The sequence below is a fragment of the Plectropomus leopardus genome, chromosome 21, assembly GCF_026936395.1.
Source record: "Plectropomus leopardus strain MGB_pleo_1.0 chromosome 21, ASM2693639v1, whole genome shotgun sequence".
Lineage (NCBI taxonomy): Eukaryota > Metazoa > Chordata > Actinopteri > Perciformes > Serranidae > Plectropomus > Plectropomus leopardus.
In genome coordinates, this window is record NC_142196.1 from 5,385,307 (window position 1) to 5,403,809 (window position 18,503).

The 18,503-nt window shown below is 39.6% G+C and overlaps 1 protein-coding gene across 9 annotated transcripts in view; it reads right to left on the reverse strand.

Annotated features, from left to right (window-relative positions):
• Nucleotides 1–7,677: 7,677 nt before the first annotated feature.
• The window catches only part of LOC148185983 (uncharacterized), a 34,599-nt gene continuing 23,773 nt past the window's right edge, over nt 7,678–18,503 (reverse strand). For 3 of the 9 annotated variants that reach the window (XM_088072299.1, XM_088072297.1, XM_088072298.1), the window contains exons 2-5: nt 18,379–18,441; nt 17,135–17,243; nt 13,143–13,207; nt 12,495–12,840 (exon numbers count right to left, since the gene is read on the reverse strand). In XM_088072299.1, the coding sequence (XP_087928425.1) occupies nt 12,802–12,840; nt 13,143–13,207; nt 17,135–17,243; nt 18,379–18,441 (276 nt within the window). In that variant the 3' untranslated portion in view covers nt 12,495–12,801. Of the gene's footprint in view, nt 8,303–12,494; nt 12,841–13,142; nt 13,208–17,134; nt 17,253–18,378; nt 18,442–18,503 lie in introns of those variants that run through there. The other 6 variants (XR_015775424.1, XR_015775423.1, XR_015775427.1 and 3 more) reach the window with 5 other exon arrangements.

Consider the following 18,503-nt stretch of genomic DNA (forward strand, 5'->3'; position numbering starts at 1 on the left):
GAGACAGAGCACTCAGTGAAAAGGTATTTCCAGAGGTTGCGAAGCATTTGGCGCCTGCGCTAAATGGTATGATGGATCTGGGTGGAGAGGAGGGTGAGCCAGTGACCCTGACTGACCTCACAGTTGTTTTCCATGTAACCACAGTGTTGAAATCTGTGAGATTTACCAACTACTACAGCCTCTCCAAAAATCACTGTAGATTACAGTCTATTGGCATGCTATCATCTCTGTGAGGCAGGACACAGGCAGAGTGGGAGTTTGAGCTAAATGCTAATATTGGCATGCACAATACAAAGGAACACTCCACAAATCTAAATAGGTGTGAGGAAGAGGGACGAGAAGGACACAATTTGAAGAAAAAAAACAAAACCTCACACACACTGTCTAACTTGCAAAAGAAACAAATTCATTGCAACGTTTTGGTAGACTGTCATCGTGCAAAACTAATAAGTCTGCAAACGAGTTACTAAAAAGTTTTTCACCTAACTCATGAATGCCTTTGACCTGTTAGGGATAACGTCAGGGGATCAACAGTCATTAGAATTCATCGTCTGGGCACCATGAATATCCTCAATTGTAATGGTAATTAATTATACAATAAACTTTTCAGTTTCAATGTAGTGAACTGACACAGAAATTGGCATCCATAGAACAATGGAGTTTGCTCACAGCACCAATAAGAAAAAAAACGCCTGTTAAGTTATGGAGACATGTTTCTGTTCAAGTCATACCTGAAACACACTCTGTGGCTGTTCTTGCTCACACTAACTGGCAGGTTAGTTTTGCTTGCACCCACTCTGGAACCACCTACCTACCAATTCATCAACTTCATACAGTTCCCCCCTTTAGACGCCAACCTCTCCTGCAGTCTCTGCTCCCTTCCTGGAGCTTGGCAGCCCCTGATCAGCCTCTCTGGCCTGCAGCGAGCAGGAAATGGCCTATTGTTCTGAGATAATGTGAAATATAATGTTCCCCTGCACTCTTGGAAGGCATTCTGCCCTGACAGCCTCATCGCTGTGGGCAACAGTAGGCGCCAAGTATATGAGCACCTGCCAAACAGAGACGTCCATCAGCGGTGCGGTGATGCTGGTTTACAGCAGAGAGGAGAGGGGAATCCCCTGAAGACTTGTGGGAAAACAAGCACCTCTCACACAGCCGTTTCACGAAAACTCACCTCCGCCCACTCAATAGAACCTGGGAGATTTTCTATCATCTTCCGAAGCACATGTGAAAAAGCACCTCTGAGTGCATTCGAGGCGATGCAGAGTGAGGGTGAAACTGAAACATTGCAGGAGAGCTCCTCCATTGTTCCCGCTGGAAAGAGCCCGAATCAAACACTTACATCACCAAAGCTCGGCAGATTCATTCCCCTAAAAATCAGTTCATCAATCCACATGATAAAATCTGCAGCAGACGAGCCAACAAGAGAATTTGCGAATTCACACCCTCACAGACACATGTAAGAAATTAGTTTTCCAAAACACGACCACACGAGCCCTGTTTCGGAGGGGGCCTCGCGGTACAGCTCAACATGACGAGCCCCTGCATTTAGTCAGACGTTGAAACGCTCATTGATCATTACAGTACACTGCGGAGCCGCACTCTCCCTGCTGTGGAAACAGTGAGGGAGTTTGTTTATTTGAATGAATCACTAGCCAAAAACTCATAAATATCCTTGGCAATGGTACAGATTAACAAAGCAGTTTGCAGAACAAGAACATCGGAGAGCGAGAGAGGGACCTTCCACGTTTTGTAATGGAAATAAAGCAATTTTTAAACCTGAGTGCCTCCGGCAATAGCTTTATGAACACAACATGAGTAACCACAATTTGTCACTCTCCCTTATTCTGCTCCTCATGAGTATAAAGTCAGTAAGGCTCATGCATTAGCAGGTTATTACTGTCATCTTTCCTAAACTTACAATATTAGCTCCTCTGAAGGATAATTATGGGGCTTGTATTTCAAGTCCTGATGGAACAATAACTGCATCCAAGAAACTTTATTTAGGATCAGCTCGACAGCTGGCGGAACCTAAAAGTTTAAAGGCCTTTGCTGTTACTTGAGGTAACGTTTCACCTTTTTTTTTCTTTCAGAGTCTATTCAGCTGTTGTCTGCGATAACACGTCCTCAGAAACCATGAAGAAATGCTCCTACAACTTAAACATTCTCAAATGGGATTCTCCATGAGGTGAAATATGTAGAGGGCGGCACATTCAGGTAATAAAAGGGTGTAAATCTGTCAGATTAGTGACAAAAATGAGAGTGTGTGGGATTAAGGTAAAGCACGGATGTGGCTTCTTTTGCTTTATTACTCATCTTACATTCAAGGGATCTTTTTTGGAGGAGGTACGCACCTAAATGGATTAAAGTCACAATTCACTCTGCGCACAAAACAGACATTTAGGCATATATCCTCCTCACTGTATCTGTGTGACTGTATGCTTTGATGTTCAACCAGCCGCCCACTGTGACTTTCTTACAGCTCCTGAATTGTCTGTTCAGCAGAGCTTTGGCTCAGACGTTTGGAGGTGCCTAACACTGCCATCTATTGTTCTTCCTCTAAAGGCTCTTAGGTTGTGCTTCACAGTTGGAAGTGCATTGTTTGCAGAGATTAAAGGAGGCTGTCCACGAGGCTTCACAGCGCAGGGAATAAGTTTTGCAAAAGAACTTTTATGTAACAGTGCGTTTCACCTGGGCTTGTAGTTTTTAAATATATTTTCTGTTGGATTAAAGGATTTTCTCAATTAGTTTGCACATTTTATATTAGCTTATTTCGCCAAGAAAAAAAAACCAAGCAGCATCTCGTTAATGTCAGGTGAAAACATTGTATCTCCCAAATGTAGCTTTACTAAGAAAAGCAGCTTTACTTTGAGCATTCATAATGATGATTTCTCACCATCTGGCTTTGGAGAGTTTCATAAGCACAAATCATCATCTGCCGCCCTGTAATTATGCCAACCTAATAAAGTTTTTAGAAGTTGGTATTACTAGTGGCTTTATTTAAGATCAATCCATAATTTGTTAATGGTTTATAGATCTATTAAAAACCATGAAAAAGAACAATGTTTGAGTTGCAAATTTTTGAAAATCTTTCGGTTTTCATCCTCTTTCAAAATGACACTTGCACTGTTTGCAAGACTGTAGACCTGATTTAACTGAATACTTCACCCCTCACTTTGGTAAATCCGAATTAAACATAAACACAACCAGCTGAGGCTCGGTGGTTCAGCAGCTCGCGTGCTCAGTGATGTAAAATTACTGTTCTTGTCAACGGAGTCTGGCTTTGAAGAGAACATTGATACGTTTCATTTTTTGTTCAGTTCCCTGTCAGAAAGGTTCGTCTTGGAAGGTTGGAAACAAAGTTTTGGACCTGCCCTACTCTTCCTATGAGTGACTTGTACTCTTTGCCTTACTTGGATGGATTAGTTAGGATTAGGTAAAAGGAGTGGGATTGGTTAGGCTTTTGGTGAAAATGTTAAGGTAAGCCAATCAGAGGCAGAGTTAGGCTGCCATTCCTTCGCCATGCTGGGACTGGCAAATTCGTGTTTCGGGAGAAACTGAGTATATTACTGGATAACTGAGACTTGGATTACACTGCATGAGATGTGCTAAAGCTTGTAAACACACGTTTTTGTTTTGTTAAACATGGACCCCCATGACTTCAATTTGTCATTAATTTTATTTTTCTGCTTTTGAATTCTTTGTTCACCTGAGTTATGCAAGAAAAACGCTTTCTTTACAAATTCACTGTAACAAAGGACTGGTTATTTGATGCACAAATGGTAATTAGGGGGTAGTGTTCCTTTAATAATGGATTATAGGACTGTTGATACAAAACAATTAAGAAGAAGGAATTGAAGCAAAAAACAATTTGTTCAGGTTATATAAAACTCTATGCATGTAGCTTATTTTAAAATATGATGTAGAACTGACGTTGTTCTGTTCACTCACGGTACCTCCGTTGCTTCTTGTACTCTTGTAACAAGATAACATTAGTCACTTTCTCACAAATGAGAAAACAGCCTTGCCTTTTTCTATGATTTTTCATAATTGTTTCCATCAACGGTTTTGGGTCCAAGATGTTTCAAAACATTGCTTCCTGATGGTTTGATGACGTCATGGTTATCCACTTACGCACTTATCCATGGTTATCGCTCCATTTTGCATTAGCGTGAACAAGTACAGTAATTTAGTTTACTCATAGGTCATGCAATGAGTCACAAAGACAGCACACGTCACTAATAGCCCTGCTTCAGTACAAGGGACAAACTGAGGTGTGGACTCAAGCTACAAGACTCAGACTTGAATCACGAATTTGATGACTTTAGATTCAACTCGAGAAAATAAAAAAATATAAACCTTGCCACTCAGCTGGGACTTAAACACCAATGATATGCGACTTCAGCATTTTCACTTAATACTTGATATCTTATCCCAAGCCTAAAGAATAAAAAGTATGTTATTTAAAAGAGTGTGCCACAAAAAGATTAATTTCCTGAATCAACTGATGTTAACTCTGTCTATTCCCAGCAACTCAGCACTTAGTTTTCCAATTCCTCTTTCCCCTTTGAACCAATCTGACAGCATCCAATCAAGCTGAAGGAGAGAACCATGAAAAAACGTTGAAGATAGTTGGAAAAAAATTATACCAAAGATAATTTTGTTTGTGTACAAAAACGACATAGCTGACAGCCAACGCTAAGTTGAGGCTAGTGTTAACAGGGTCAAGCTAATGCTTATCTAACGTCATACCGTAACTTTGTTGTTAATATGAACAAGCAAGGTTGAGGGCACGCACATCCAAAAAACTTTTACAGATCCTATATTTAAAAAAACTAATTAAGGCAAACACTATAAAAATGTGTGTCTTCATATTGCTTGCTTTGCTTTGAGATGATGATTTGAAAATGCCTGAGGAAGATCTCCGTTAGATTGAAACGTTGCGCAATTAAAAATTACTAGGAGCTTTTAATACAATGTGCAGATTTTCTGTCTGAGTCTTGCTTCTGTTGTTAATAGGGATGATAACAATTAATCAATAAATGATAAATCAGTTGTTAATTAATCAATGTTGATGTTATCAAAGTAGATGCAATATGTTGTTGCGAGCTCTAATCAAGGAAAAAACACGTTTGATATTGTATGAGAACAAAATTTTTATGTTTTTTCACATGATGATTAATCAATTAATTGATCATTAATTTTAATAATAATTTATTGAGGAAAGTGCTTACGATTTACGCTAGTTGTTGACATGGTATGAAATTTGGTTAAAAAAAGTTTATACATACTTGCCTGTCTTGACTTGGGTCTTTAGTGTTAAGACTTGAGGCTCAACTTGTGACTTGGCTGTTTACCAGAGGTGGGACCAATGACTTGGTCCCACCTCTGGTAAACAGCTTATAACTGATATATAAAGCATTAGTAAATGATTTATTAACCAAAAATACGGGCACTTATAGATCCTTTTTGAAGGATCTATAATTTGTAACTTTGCCTGTATTTATGAGTTATTAAAAAGTGAGTTTTTTTCACTTATTAGCAGTTATGGTTCAAAATATACGGAATCCATCTCTTTATAATGATCGGACTACCATTATATGGCCTCTTGCATCTCAAAACAAAACAATATCATAATTCTTACAAGAATGGATACAGAAAGGCCACATGCTTGCACACAGGAGCATGTGAAAGCGAAAACAGGCCTATAAACTTGTAAGCAGACATAAACAACAAAGCCTTGCCTGTCGTAGACTCTCTCTGCCTCACACGGTTAACCCGACTATAATTACTGCGCCAGGCTATCTGCGATTACAGGAGTGAGTTACACCTGATGCCAAGAGAAAGTGCTCCATACTTTAAATATTTAATCAGCCCCTTCACCATGAAGCAAATGAGGCGAGGCAAAAGTTGCCGAGTGGCTGAGGAGAGTTGGGAGGGAGGGGCCGCCCTGGCTGCATTATGTGCACATGCGAACGTAAGTGAGCACGCACACACACACACACACACAAACACACGTGAACACATATACACACACACATAGGAGTTAAATATGTCATCACCTCCTGATAGATCTTTTACCAGTCTCTTATTTCGGCAGAACCTGAGACCCTCTATGAGTATGTACAGTATGTGTGTGTCGTAGGTGTGTGAGCGTGGGGTGAATGGGGTGGGGGTGTTCTGCACACCTGCCCAGGGTCACGGCCAAGTCTCGACAAGGCTATAGCTGCTGGCCGTGAGGACACAAAAGAGAAATTCTTCTCCACTCTAAGCCGGTTAGAGCTCAACCTGCTGCACTTGAGCTGCACAGGAAGTGACACAATCAGGCGCTAAATCCTGCATGCCTTGTATGTTCAAGTGACCATGAAATGAACCATCCGCAGAGGTATATTTAAGCGCCACATGATATGGTCTGAGGTGCAGATCACAGAGGGGGCTTGTCTGAGATATACAAAAATACAAAGAGAGGCTGTGCTGTTCACCCGCTCTTGCTTATTCACACAGAAGCCATATTTGATTTATGTCACTTTTCTCGGAGGAGGCTGCTTCTACAAGGATTACCTCCAAAATAAATACTGTAGATATAATTGTGTAGTTTCAACCCTATAACTTGCAGAACAATATCTTTTGATTCTGTGTATTTTCATTACCGGGAGTCACAAGGATTTCCTCCCTCACAGGCCTCCCACCTGCAAACACAGTTCCAGCTAAGGTACTTGATGGAACATCTGACCGAGCTGAAGGTACCGTGTGATAGGTGAGAACCCGCACCAAAAACGCACATTAAAGGGATAGTTCAGATTTTTTATAATTTATTTTCTAGGCCCCCTCCCTCCCCAGCACTGCGGCGTGCACCTGCCCTGAAATGGCCTAAACCTCACACACGAGCTATTTTAGTCATTTGGTAAGGTAGCACATTTAAAGTGATCATTTTGGGCCATTTCAAACATGTGAAACAATTTGAAAGACAATTTAAAACAACGCTAATTCCGGAAATAAATAATAGTTAGTAAAACTGTATATTCTTATATTATTGCGCAGCACATCTTCACAGTAACACACCTGAATCTACTGTCAAATTCCAGCAGGTGATGAAGACAGAGCTGAGAAACAGCATTCGTGGGATTAAAACATTGAATTTAAATAGATTTTAGTTTAATATATTCATCATCTAACACCCGCAATTTGACCTGCATGTTTTTCACCCAGATCCAAACCTACCCAAAGAGAAAACTTTAAAACTACCAAACTATCACCCACACATCACCTTTTTGCAGGGTACATTTTGGGTACCTGTTGTGTACCTGCAGTTACCTGACCCAATGATGGACTCTCGTACTCTAAGGTATCCATGATAAGTGTTTTTTTACTTACAGTAGATGGTGAACTATTCTTTTAAAGTCTCAAAGACTGATGTGAAGGATAGCAGAGGTCAGCTGCTTGGATAATGTCCACGTTGATTCGACAGGTTTTTGGCTGCCTACCTTCCCCTACAGCTTGTGAGCTATGTGTCTGTTCACTGGTGCTTCAAGAGTTCCGAACCGATACATACAGACAACTGTGCACTATGACTTGTCTAGAAAATTTATAATATCCCAGCTCTCTCCAAATGTCAACTGGAATAGGCACAAGCACCACCGCCACCCTTAACAGGACAAGCTGTTTAGGATACGGAATGAATGAATGACGAATATCTAAGGCCCCATAATTCTTTATTTCAGACCAATTACATTAACATCTCATTAATAATTTGGTTTGGCCACTTGGGGCAGTTAACAAGCTAAAGTTGTTAGTTACAGTTACTGTATTTATGTACAAATCTAGCAGACACGGACCACCATTACAGTCATTTTCTTGTCCACACGTTAAAGTAATTCCATTATTCACAACACTTTAAAATCCAAGGTTTTCTTTGCTCTGCAGCCTTCTCAGAGGTGTTTTCCACCCGGGGTAAATAACTGTTAAATATGTGCACCAGGCAAATTGATGGTAAGAACTTACTATGTGTAATGGATAAAAACACAAGCAAGATATTTACATCATATATTTCCAAGTTTCATCCTCAGTAATAGAGGGAGAACAGTGCTCGGTCATGCCCGTGCCGTGCTGACATCACACGCTGGAAGATGTGCCCGCATAATGATTTCATCACGCGCTGACATCACCTCGCACCTCTGTCAGCCGAGAGTGATGCGTCCGAGGTCTGACGCCATCCCTGCTGTGTTTACTGGACTGCTCTGTCTGTCAAGATGACATCAACGCAGCTTCACTTCCCTGAAACGAGTGAGTCAGCCGCTCCTGTCTGTTTGACAAGAGGAGGAGAGGAGAGGAGAGGAGAGGAGAGGAGAGGAGAGGAGAGGAGAGATGTTGAAGGAGCACTAGGATAGAAATGTCAAAGATGAAAAAAACTTCCACCTCACCCTAACACCCAGCATTTTCTATTCAAATTCTAGTTGGATTTCCATCCAAATTTAGTGCCAAAATTTACAGAAAAACCTCAAAGAAAAAGCACATTAATGCATGCTTCAATCCGCAACTGTTAGGAGTGCTATTACTCCAGTTGTCAGACAAAAAGGACACAACAGGACGGCATAATTAAAAGAGTGCCAGTCAAACCTCAAACAAAAACCATATGGAAAATACGGAAATACGGTGTTTATGTTTGTTTCGTATATTTATTTCGATTGCACTTTGTTGCATTTTGTTTATGTAGATACACCACATCAGACAAGTCTAAATGCGTTTTTTAAGTCTTTTTTCTTTCAATTTCTGGCATTTCCACTTTGAGAACTAAGAAAACCTTCTGACCCATCTTTTTGTCATTTCGTTAATCCCTCCTCGCCCCTTTCTCTCCTCCTTTTTCTTGAGAAATGACAGGATAAAATATTCTGCAGCTGATCAAACTGACAGATGGGGAGCAGATCAGAGAGACTGACCCCAGGCCTGGGAACCTCTGCACTGGACCACATCATTACAGTTAGAGAGGTGAGGGTGAAACATAAGAGAGAAGAAGGAGGTTATGTGTTTTAGAAAATCATTGATCAGTTCAATTGATCAAAGTGCCTTTAACTTTTTTTTTCATTAAAACCTCTGAAAATTACTTGACTATTGTTACATATTGCATTTTGTTGAGTTGTGTATTCACATCATCACAAACTTTTCCAACAATGTTAAAATCCAAACAAATCTCTCATTTTAAACAAGGTCACAGTCTGTGTTATCTGGTGTGTCAGTGGTGTCTATCTCCTTTATGCATGCGTTAGCGGTAGGTTTCTGGTTGTCCGCAAGAGAAGATCTTGGTCAATGTTTTATATATATATATATATATATATATATATATGTTTAAAAAAAAAAAACGTATATATTTTAACCCTATGAAGGATTTTACTCATCTGATGGGTTGAGAATTTATCAGATCTCAGCAAACTTAGCTCCAGGCCCTGCCATACTGAACAGCATCGGAAAAAACAGATTTTTAACGTGAAACTGCTTAAGTCAGTGTTTTTACCAGTCTCAATCAACGGGCCATTTGTTTTGCAGAGGAAAAAGACCTCTGCAGACAATTCAGCTCCCACTAAAAACCCTGTTGTACGTCTGGATCTTAAGTTATCAGAAAAACAAGCTCAACAAATGTAGACAGCAGCTGCCCCTGCTCCAGCCTCTGCCATGTTGAACAGCATTAGATAAAGACTGATTTTTAAAAAGAAACCGCTTTACTCTGTGTTTTCACCTTTTTAAATCACATGCCTATTTATTTTGGAGAAGAAGAGACCTCCGCAGATAACTGCTCCTGATAAAAACCTGAACGTTTGGATCTTTTGTTATCAGACATAAGCTCAGCAAACGTAAATGGCAGCTTGACTCCAGCCCTTGCCATGCCAAACAGCATCAGAGAAACACTGATTTTTAACGTCAGATTGCTTCATTTATGTGTTAACTCCTTTAAACCACCCGTCTACTTGTTTTGAAGTAGAGAAGATCTCTGTGGATAATCTACTTCTCTAAAAGTCTTGTCTGGATCTTAAGTTGATCTCAAGACAAGAAAGGTGAGCACACATTAGTAGAGCAATCCCTCAATGATAAGCCAAACAGCATCCAAGAACAAGTGTTTTTTGTGTAAACTGCTCTTGTCAGTGGTCTATTTGTTTTGGAGAGAAAAAGATAATTCTGTTCCTAGAAAAAAAAACTCCACAATATAGGAATTCGAACCAGGAGAAAGAGTTGGCAATAATAGCATTGTGCCATCTTTTGTTACCGCTCTGACTGAGAGACCCCTTCCAGCAGAAAATCACATATAGTACCTCTAGGAGTATCAGTGAGCAGAAAGGGGAAATAAAGCATTTGGGCATTTTGTTAGACAGAACAAGAAAGGTTCACATCGGGCAGGATTGTCTGCAGGGGCTCAATGCTGTCATTTGGCAGTTTTCAATCTGCACTGTGCACTATTTCTTCTGGCCCGTCCCGGGAGAGAGTAAGCGAGATGGCTGGAGGAGAGCGATGCTCTTTAGACAGTGGATCAGTTATCGCTGAGCCGAGGAGGCAGAACATGTGATAGATGCTGCTCCCCAGGAGAGCTGTGGAGCATTATGGAGAGGAGGGAAAGAAGGGGATGAAGAGGGAAGGAGGGAAGGAAAGACTGAGAGGTGAGGAGTTTAAAAAGAGAGAAAGGTGATCTCAGAGGAGCTTCGTCTCTTGAGACCTTCCTGCGACTCTGGGTGACTGTGCACTCTTTATTAATGCGAGACAATTTAGCGGTGGGAGCGAAGTCGCAGGCAACATGATGTCAAGTACAGTATGATCAAACAAAGAAGTCAGAAGCACTGAACTCAGCCTCTTCTCTCATGTCTTTGCCTCCTTCCTCTTTGTTTTCCTTAACATTCTTATTTGTGCCAGTGTGTATGTCAAAAGGAAGAAAGGCGAAGGGTTTGTTTCTGTACAGAAACTCTCTATGATTCATGTTTCCTCTGCTTTGATCTGCGAGCTGTGCACAGCCCCGGGATAAACCATTTCAGGTTGTCTAAACAATTTCCAATCACTGTTTCCATATTTAGGTTCTTATATGGAGGAGAGAAGAGAGGGCCTCGCATGCTAACACGCTCCTCTCTGAGCAGTGGTAAGGAGGAGGGGGCGGTGGGGGGGAGGGGGTCTATCCATTAAGAGTGAAGTCAGACATTGATTTGTGCGGACGCGGACACGCATGCACAAACAAACATGCATGCACAAAAACGCACACATCTGCACGACCATATGCCCCCGTGAGGTCAGCTTACCGGCGTAAGCCCCCCTGAAAACACCCACCTCAATCTCTCATCTCCCTCTCAAAACACACATCTGCTCCCCAGCGTGCCTTCCCCCTTCCAAACACTTGGTGAAATCAACCCGGCTCTTATTAGTCAACCCCACCCACCTTTTCTCTGCTCACCTTCCCAATTACCCAACATAAGACCCTCAAACAATTCAGAAACTACACAGCAAACCACAACAGCGCTTCAACTCCAAGCCCGCAGCTTGATTGAAGAAAAAAATGCTTGTGTGTGTGTGTGTGTGTATGTGTGCTGCATGACATCATTCAGCTGTTCCTCTGGGCAGGACTCCATCCAACTAAATAATCCAGGCCAGCTCCATAAAGCAGGGAGTGCCGCCACATTCCCCCAGCCATGAAATATCAAGTGGTATTAAGTCACCATAACTGTCGGCCTCCTCCTTCCTCGTGCTTCCTCCTGCATTCTTAACACACAAGCGTGCACACTTCATTTGCTTCAACTCAAATGCAAAGAATCAACAAAGAGATGCTTCCCCACATATCCTCTCTCTGCTTGTGCGCAAGTATCAGATGTACCCTACGCATGCAGCAGGTGGCTCCACATTAACCTCCGCTCAGTCCGCAGTCTGAGCAGCGCGGCAGAGCGCAGCGCAGGGCAGGGATCCAGTTTCGGCCCCTCATCCCTCCATCCCTGCGGACTGCCATTATACATGACATCAGAGCCTCTCGACAGCCTCGCACAGCTGTGGCCAGAGCCGAGCTGAGCAACACCCAGGATCCACCCCACCTTATGGAATACATTCTTCTTGACATTTTGCAAAAAATGCAGCTCACTTAAAATGTTTTTGTTTTGTTTTTTCCAGAGAAATTTCTACACGTCAGTATGTCTCATTTCTGCATTCTAACTGGTCAATAGCTTTTTCAATTAAGACTGTTTAAACCTATGAGTCCTTGCTTTCCTGTAAAAATGCTGGAAGATCATAATGACTAACTGAGGCAACACAATAAATGTAGCTGTGAGCTATAAGCAAACTAACTCTTATAAATAAGAGTTTGCTTGTAAGATTTTTTAAATTGCAATAACTTTAACAGTAACCATAGCACAGAACAAAGCACATTTGGTGTCCTGCAGGCAAGGTCTACAAAATTATCATTATTTTTAATTTTTGCTTTTATTGTATTTATTATTAACAAGAACTCGAGCTAATAGAAATCAACACAAATAAACAACGCTTATTTATTTCTCTGAGGGAAAGGAATTCTGTGAGTTGCAAAATTTTGCTCTGGGACTATATGTACTGTATGCATCAAAGAAAAAACTGAACCTCAACACTAATTTTCCTTCAAAGTCCGGGTAAAGCTAAATTAGCGATTTCATCCAAAAACATCTAAAATGTTATTTTATAGATTTTTTTTTTTGGGTGGGCCTAAAAGCTCAGTGATGCACTGGAGCCATCCTTTACATAAACCTTCCCTGTACATATAAAAACGAGGAACGAGCCGCTAAGAATCACATTAGCAGCCAACTCATGTTGCGTTCACATGGAACCCGACAGACGGCAGACCGGCGACACCTCCTGGATGGCACAGGAAAAAAGGTAAAGAAATCCGATGAAACGGCAGGACGGTAAAATACAATACGCATGACAGTAAGTTGCTATGGTGATGTCTCAAAACATGGAATAATTATTAAATTATTTAGTGTCTTTTAGTTTATGTAATTATTGAAGCAATGTACACATCCATACAAGAAAGCTTTCTCTTCATACTGTATTGCAAACTTAAAATGATTGTTAAACAAAAAGAAAGTTAAATTCCCTTCAAAAGTCCTTCATTCATTCATTTTCTACATGGATGGTGAAAGGAGAACTGCACTTACTTTGTGCCTTGTGCATATTTGTCTGAAAAAGAGACGCCACGCTATCTCCGATTGAAAATTCCATTCTGGAGGATGACAAAAGGTTAAATTTTTTTAATTTGGAGGGCAGTGGCGTCTACTATTGCTGGTATTCTTTGCTGGCCTCACCTTATTTTACCAGCCTGCTCTTGTTCACTAAAATGATGGCTCGCTGTCTGCAGGATTCCATGTGAACGCAGCATCAGTAGCACAAAGCACACACATCCTCCAGCCAAAGAGCGAGCCGCCGTGCAGCTACAGACTCTCATTACCAAATTAACCAGCAGCATAGTAACAAACACACCAGGAGTGTTGAGAACAGACTCTTGCTCTGCACTTAAAAGCAGCTAACATTAGCACAGAGCACATACCCAAAGCTGTGAGCAGTAACTGCAGGAAAGCTGATTTGGGCTAAAATGACTGAAGGTCAGTGGGAGATATTCTGTTTGTTTTTATATGATTATGGCATTTAACAGACTTTTTTAGTCATGTATTTATTGGATCGAAAGAGCTAATACGGCCTGCAGACTTTGTCGAACTCACCACTCACGCCAAATAATATGAAACGACCGAGGGCTCGATTGCAACAATTAGATTTTCATAAAATGTGTTATTCAGTTTTCACCATGTTGGTTTTATTTTTGTGTGTAGCTGGGACAGAGAGAGTAATTTCTTATTTTAGCGGTGACATCATAGAGTTAAACAGCCAATCACAGTGCTCGATGCACAAAAGAGACTTGATTGATTTTAGTTTTTTTGAGAAAAGATGTTAAAAAAAACAACGGGGCAGATGTGAACGACACTAATATTTAATATCATGCTACAAGCTCTAAAGTTAGTAGGAACCATAACATATTTTAAGCTCCTTCAGCAGACACACCCCAAACATCCCGTAGCAGAGAACACTGCTCAGTCTTAAACGATTTTGAAACCTAATATTATAATTGTGGTGATTTCTGTCATATTTCAAATTTGGCTTGGTGATTAACACATTTTTCTGCGATGTGACAGACGCATTTCACATGTATTTTTGCTTTACTCGGACTTTAATAAGTGGAATGTCGCTTATTTTATTTCAATGTCAGTCATCCTTTTCATTTCCTGTGTTAAACATTTGTATTTCACCACAGTGTTTCGTCTCTCTCCTCCTGCATTTCTGTTTCTGTCATAGCCGCTGAGGAATGTGAACAGGTGCCGGCTCCACTTTCAATCGGCAAAAGCGTAATGGGACAAAAGAACAACTGGCGAGAGCACCTGTTTTCTGCCAGGCTGGGAAACTGGAGCCCGTTCCCAAATCACACTTGAGAGTCGAAAAACAAAGCGCCACTATCCCCTGCCTTTTTCTTTTGTCACAGCTGAAGATAAGCACATACAGTTTTCATCCAGTTAACCCTTCGTGCTCTGTTTGATAGGCAGTCCCTGAGTGGTGACGAAGGAGGTTACAGTCGCAGCTCTCTCAGAAGAGCTTCACACCTTTCTGGGCTGCACTACAGAGACACCGTGTGGTGGTAGATCACAGACCACATCCCAGCAGGAACACCAAACATTACAATATATAATAATATAATATATACAAAAATAAATGAGGTTCCATATATACATCCATATAGAGTTTTAAATTTCTCAAATAATTCAACTGCAAAAGTGATTTACTGTGTGTGAGAAAACTATTGTGTATATAAGAAATTATATATGTATACTTTCAAAAAGTGGTAGGCATAATTATATTGAATATTTTAGGCAAGAACATCCCTTGTTCCCCCACAGGCCTGCTGCTCAGTGATGATTCAGGTCTGAAAGCAGCTAAAAAAGCTGCTTGTTGACTCAAACAATTTCATTTAGACAACAATGATTACTTTGATTTAATTTTTAAGAAAAGCAAAATGACAGTGAGGGCTCCTATCACTACTGGCAGTGGAGGCTGTGCGGTAATGAATGATTAGGAGAGGAAAGATTACAGCCATACTGGACCCGAATCCGAAGATAGCAGACTCACACCGGATGCAGAAAAGGTCAGTGACCACGCAAGACAAATAACTATGAAAAGGTATTTTTGAAATTGAAATGAAAGTGAAAATAAATTTAGTTTACAATAGTTCTAAGGTATCACAGTTTCATTTAGGCAACAAAGGATTTCTTTCATCACTCTGTTTGGTTTGAAACACTCCTTGAAACTACTGTCCTGTCTGTCAGGGTGCACCCGCTCATAGATAATTCAGAACCTCAAGTTTCACTCTTTGGATCCAAAATGAGCTAAGCAAAACTGTAATTAAATTTAATTATATTTTTATTATATTAAATTGACTACTTGTTTTTTTTACCATACATTCTAAACGGATTGTTACTAAATTTTGTTATTATTTGTATTTATTTTGTTTATTTTATGAAGTTACTTCTATGTTCAGACTTTTATTATATAACATTGACAACTTGTTTTTTTACCATATTATTTTATACAGATTTTTCTTAATTTTTTTGGCCAATTCATTTTTTAAATTTTATATGTTTATTGTATGATGTGACTTATTCTCAGATTTCTATTATATTACATTGACTTTTGCACTTTTTACAATGCATTATACTTGGAAAATGTTTTATTCTTATTAAAAGGATGCATTTACATATTCTACGGTCTATAATGCTGTATAATTTTTTACAAAGGCATCTCTTAGTGTGACTAATAAAAGGTCAAGGTGAGGAATAATGCATTGTTATACCGCCTCACTTTCTGTTTATAACGTTAGATCGTGGAAAGTGGAGACAGATTGGTCTCACCTCTTAGCCGGGAACGGAAGGTAGTAACAGCACCATAACAAAGTCTGTGTAAAACGTAAAGCCGGAAAGACTTGACTAGGGGTAAGGCAACATTTTGATGATATGTTATGCATGTGACCCACCAAGGGAGATTTAAAAAGTCTGTTGGCAGTAAGCGACTAATTCAAATAAGAGGAACAGCAGCCATAAATGTCCACAAACTGAGAAAACGACGAGATTCGAGAGCTCCTTGCCCTCTCAGAAGAGGATGAAGTCAGCCGCCATATATCAGAGAAAGTAAGAGCCACTTGATTATTTATTTTGTCTGGTAAAAATGTTAATGTTGGTATACAACATATCATACAGGTCTAAATTATTCAGGTTTTTAGAACAGTTTCTGTATGTTTTAAATGGTATATAGTAGTAGACTAAACTAAAGTTGTGTTTATATTGGCATTGCTTATTTTATTATTTCTGTTAGGACGCAGACTAAGTTATGTATTACAGCTATGGTGCTGTAAGGCAGTTTAGTGCGCATGACAAAAGAGGATAAGATTACATCGTGCTAGAAGACAATGAGAAGTCTGCGCAGGTGTGAACTGATATAAGTTTATAACTGTGCTTTTGTGGTGTGGGATCGTATTGTACTGTTTTATGCAAAATAGGAATAGGACACGAAGTCGATAGTGGACCAGAAGAAATGTGACTATGGAAGGACTTAACCTGCTGTACTTTTTTTAATTCCAAATGTTTTTTCCTGCCTAACGTAAATACTTGGATTTCATAAATTGACACCCTTTCAGACTAAGAGACCTAGAAACTATTGTATGTTTAACAGGCCACTATTGAGATGTTAAATGATTATTATTAGCATTTCAATGCCAATGTTATTGTTTAAAAAGCGTTGCCGACGCATGTGTTTTATGTTTTATGTTTTATGTCACACTAGACACCAATGCTACTGTGTTACACGTAACGCCTGTCATGCTTCTTTTGATTCCTCAAAGCTGCAATGTAGTATAAAATCACACACTTGAGTGGCACGATGCCACTGTTGTTTGGTAGTGTAGTAGCGTGATCTCTGTGTAAAAAGGGCTAAATACTCGCTCCTTTACTTAAATCAGGCACAAGGATGCACTGAAGATAAATTATTGGGGTAAACTCAGAGTCTAGTAGTAGTGTAAGTGTGATGCTGGTGCAGGTTATGATGTGTTTCCTACCGTCATGGCAGATGAGGGGTGACGCTGGCAGCTTCTGGCTCTGGGCTCTTAGAGGTCTCATCTGGGTTGGCTCGCCATCAAAACTCCAAATCAGCTCAAAAAACTGGACCTGCAATCACTGACATTTCCAGAATGGTTCATACATCAAAAAGCTCTGTGATTTGTCATGAATTTTTTTGTGTGTGAATTCCTCTAACTTCAATAAAATGTAAATATAACATAAACTGTGCAGTCAACATAATTTAAATCTATCTAAAAAAGTAAATGAAACTCAATTTCTGTTTTAACTGAACAATGTGTATACTTTTTTTAATTAGCCCTTTAAACCTGGATCAACATCAGTTTTCTTGTGCTGCTTTTAGATGCCTTTTACAAGCTGTTTAACCCTTTGGTACCTAAGCTAATTGGTTTGTTTCATTCAAAAACATGGGGGACAAGGCAGCAAGCAATTTGGTAAGAAATGTCCCATAAATTTCAAGAAATTTGTAATAGGTGACAATAAAATGACTTGAAAGTTAGTATTTAAAAAAAATGGCAGAGAAAAAGACTACGAAAAATGTTAATAACAGAAAATTCATAATTGCTTAGATTCTATATTTTATTTTGTTACAGAAAAACAAAATGTATACTTTGTTTTTCAATTTTCAACATTTTTGGGGGGCTCGTTTTCTTGTTATTTTATTTATTTATTTATTTATTTTAAATTTTTACAATTCTTTCTCTCTTTTTTGCTAAATTTCAAGCACTTTTCTTGTATTTCTTGAAACACAAAATTCTTGCTATTTTTTGGGCCATATCTCGTTAAGTTACTCAATGCCTTCTTACCATGTTTTTGCAAGATATCAAACCAATTTGCTCAGGTTTCAAAGCAGTTACAAACAATGTGACGTGAATCAAAACTATACAATGTAAACTTAACACAACATCGTGGTCTGTTGCTCATTTCAAACCTCATATCAGTCATAATCAATGAAATAAAATACCTGACAAAACATCATTTACATAGCATCAGTTAAGTAGCTTTAACTATCAGGGCAAACACAGCAAATGAATACTCAAAATGTCACATTTCTTTATATTCTTTCTAGCTGAGTTGTCAAACATCTTAACTTTAGTTGCGCTTTATAACAGTTTGCTAAATGCACAGTTCATCATTTAGCATAATGTCGTTAGCTCTGGGATCGTTCACTTGTAATAAATAGTTTAGTTTAACACCTGCAGCAGCATTTGTTTATTTGACTCACCGATTCGGGACTTCCTCTGGTCAGTCGTCGGGTTTCTCCGCGCAGGGCGTCACATACACACGTCTATGAGTCAACAACAAAGTAGAAACTGTTACCGCTCTGATTTGACAACATTATTTGGTGTT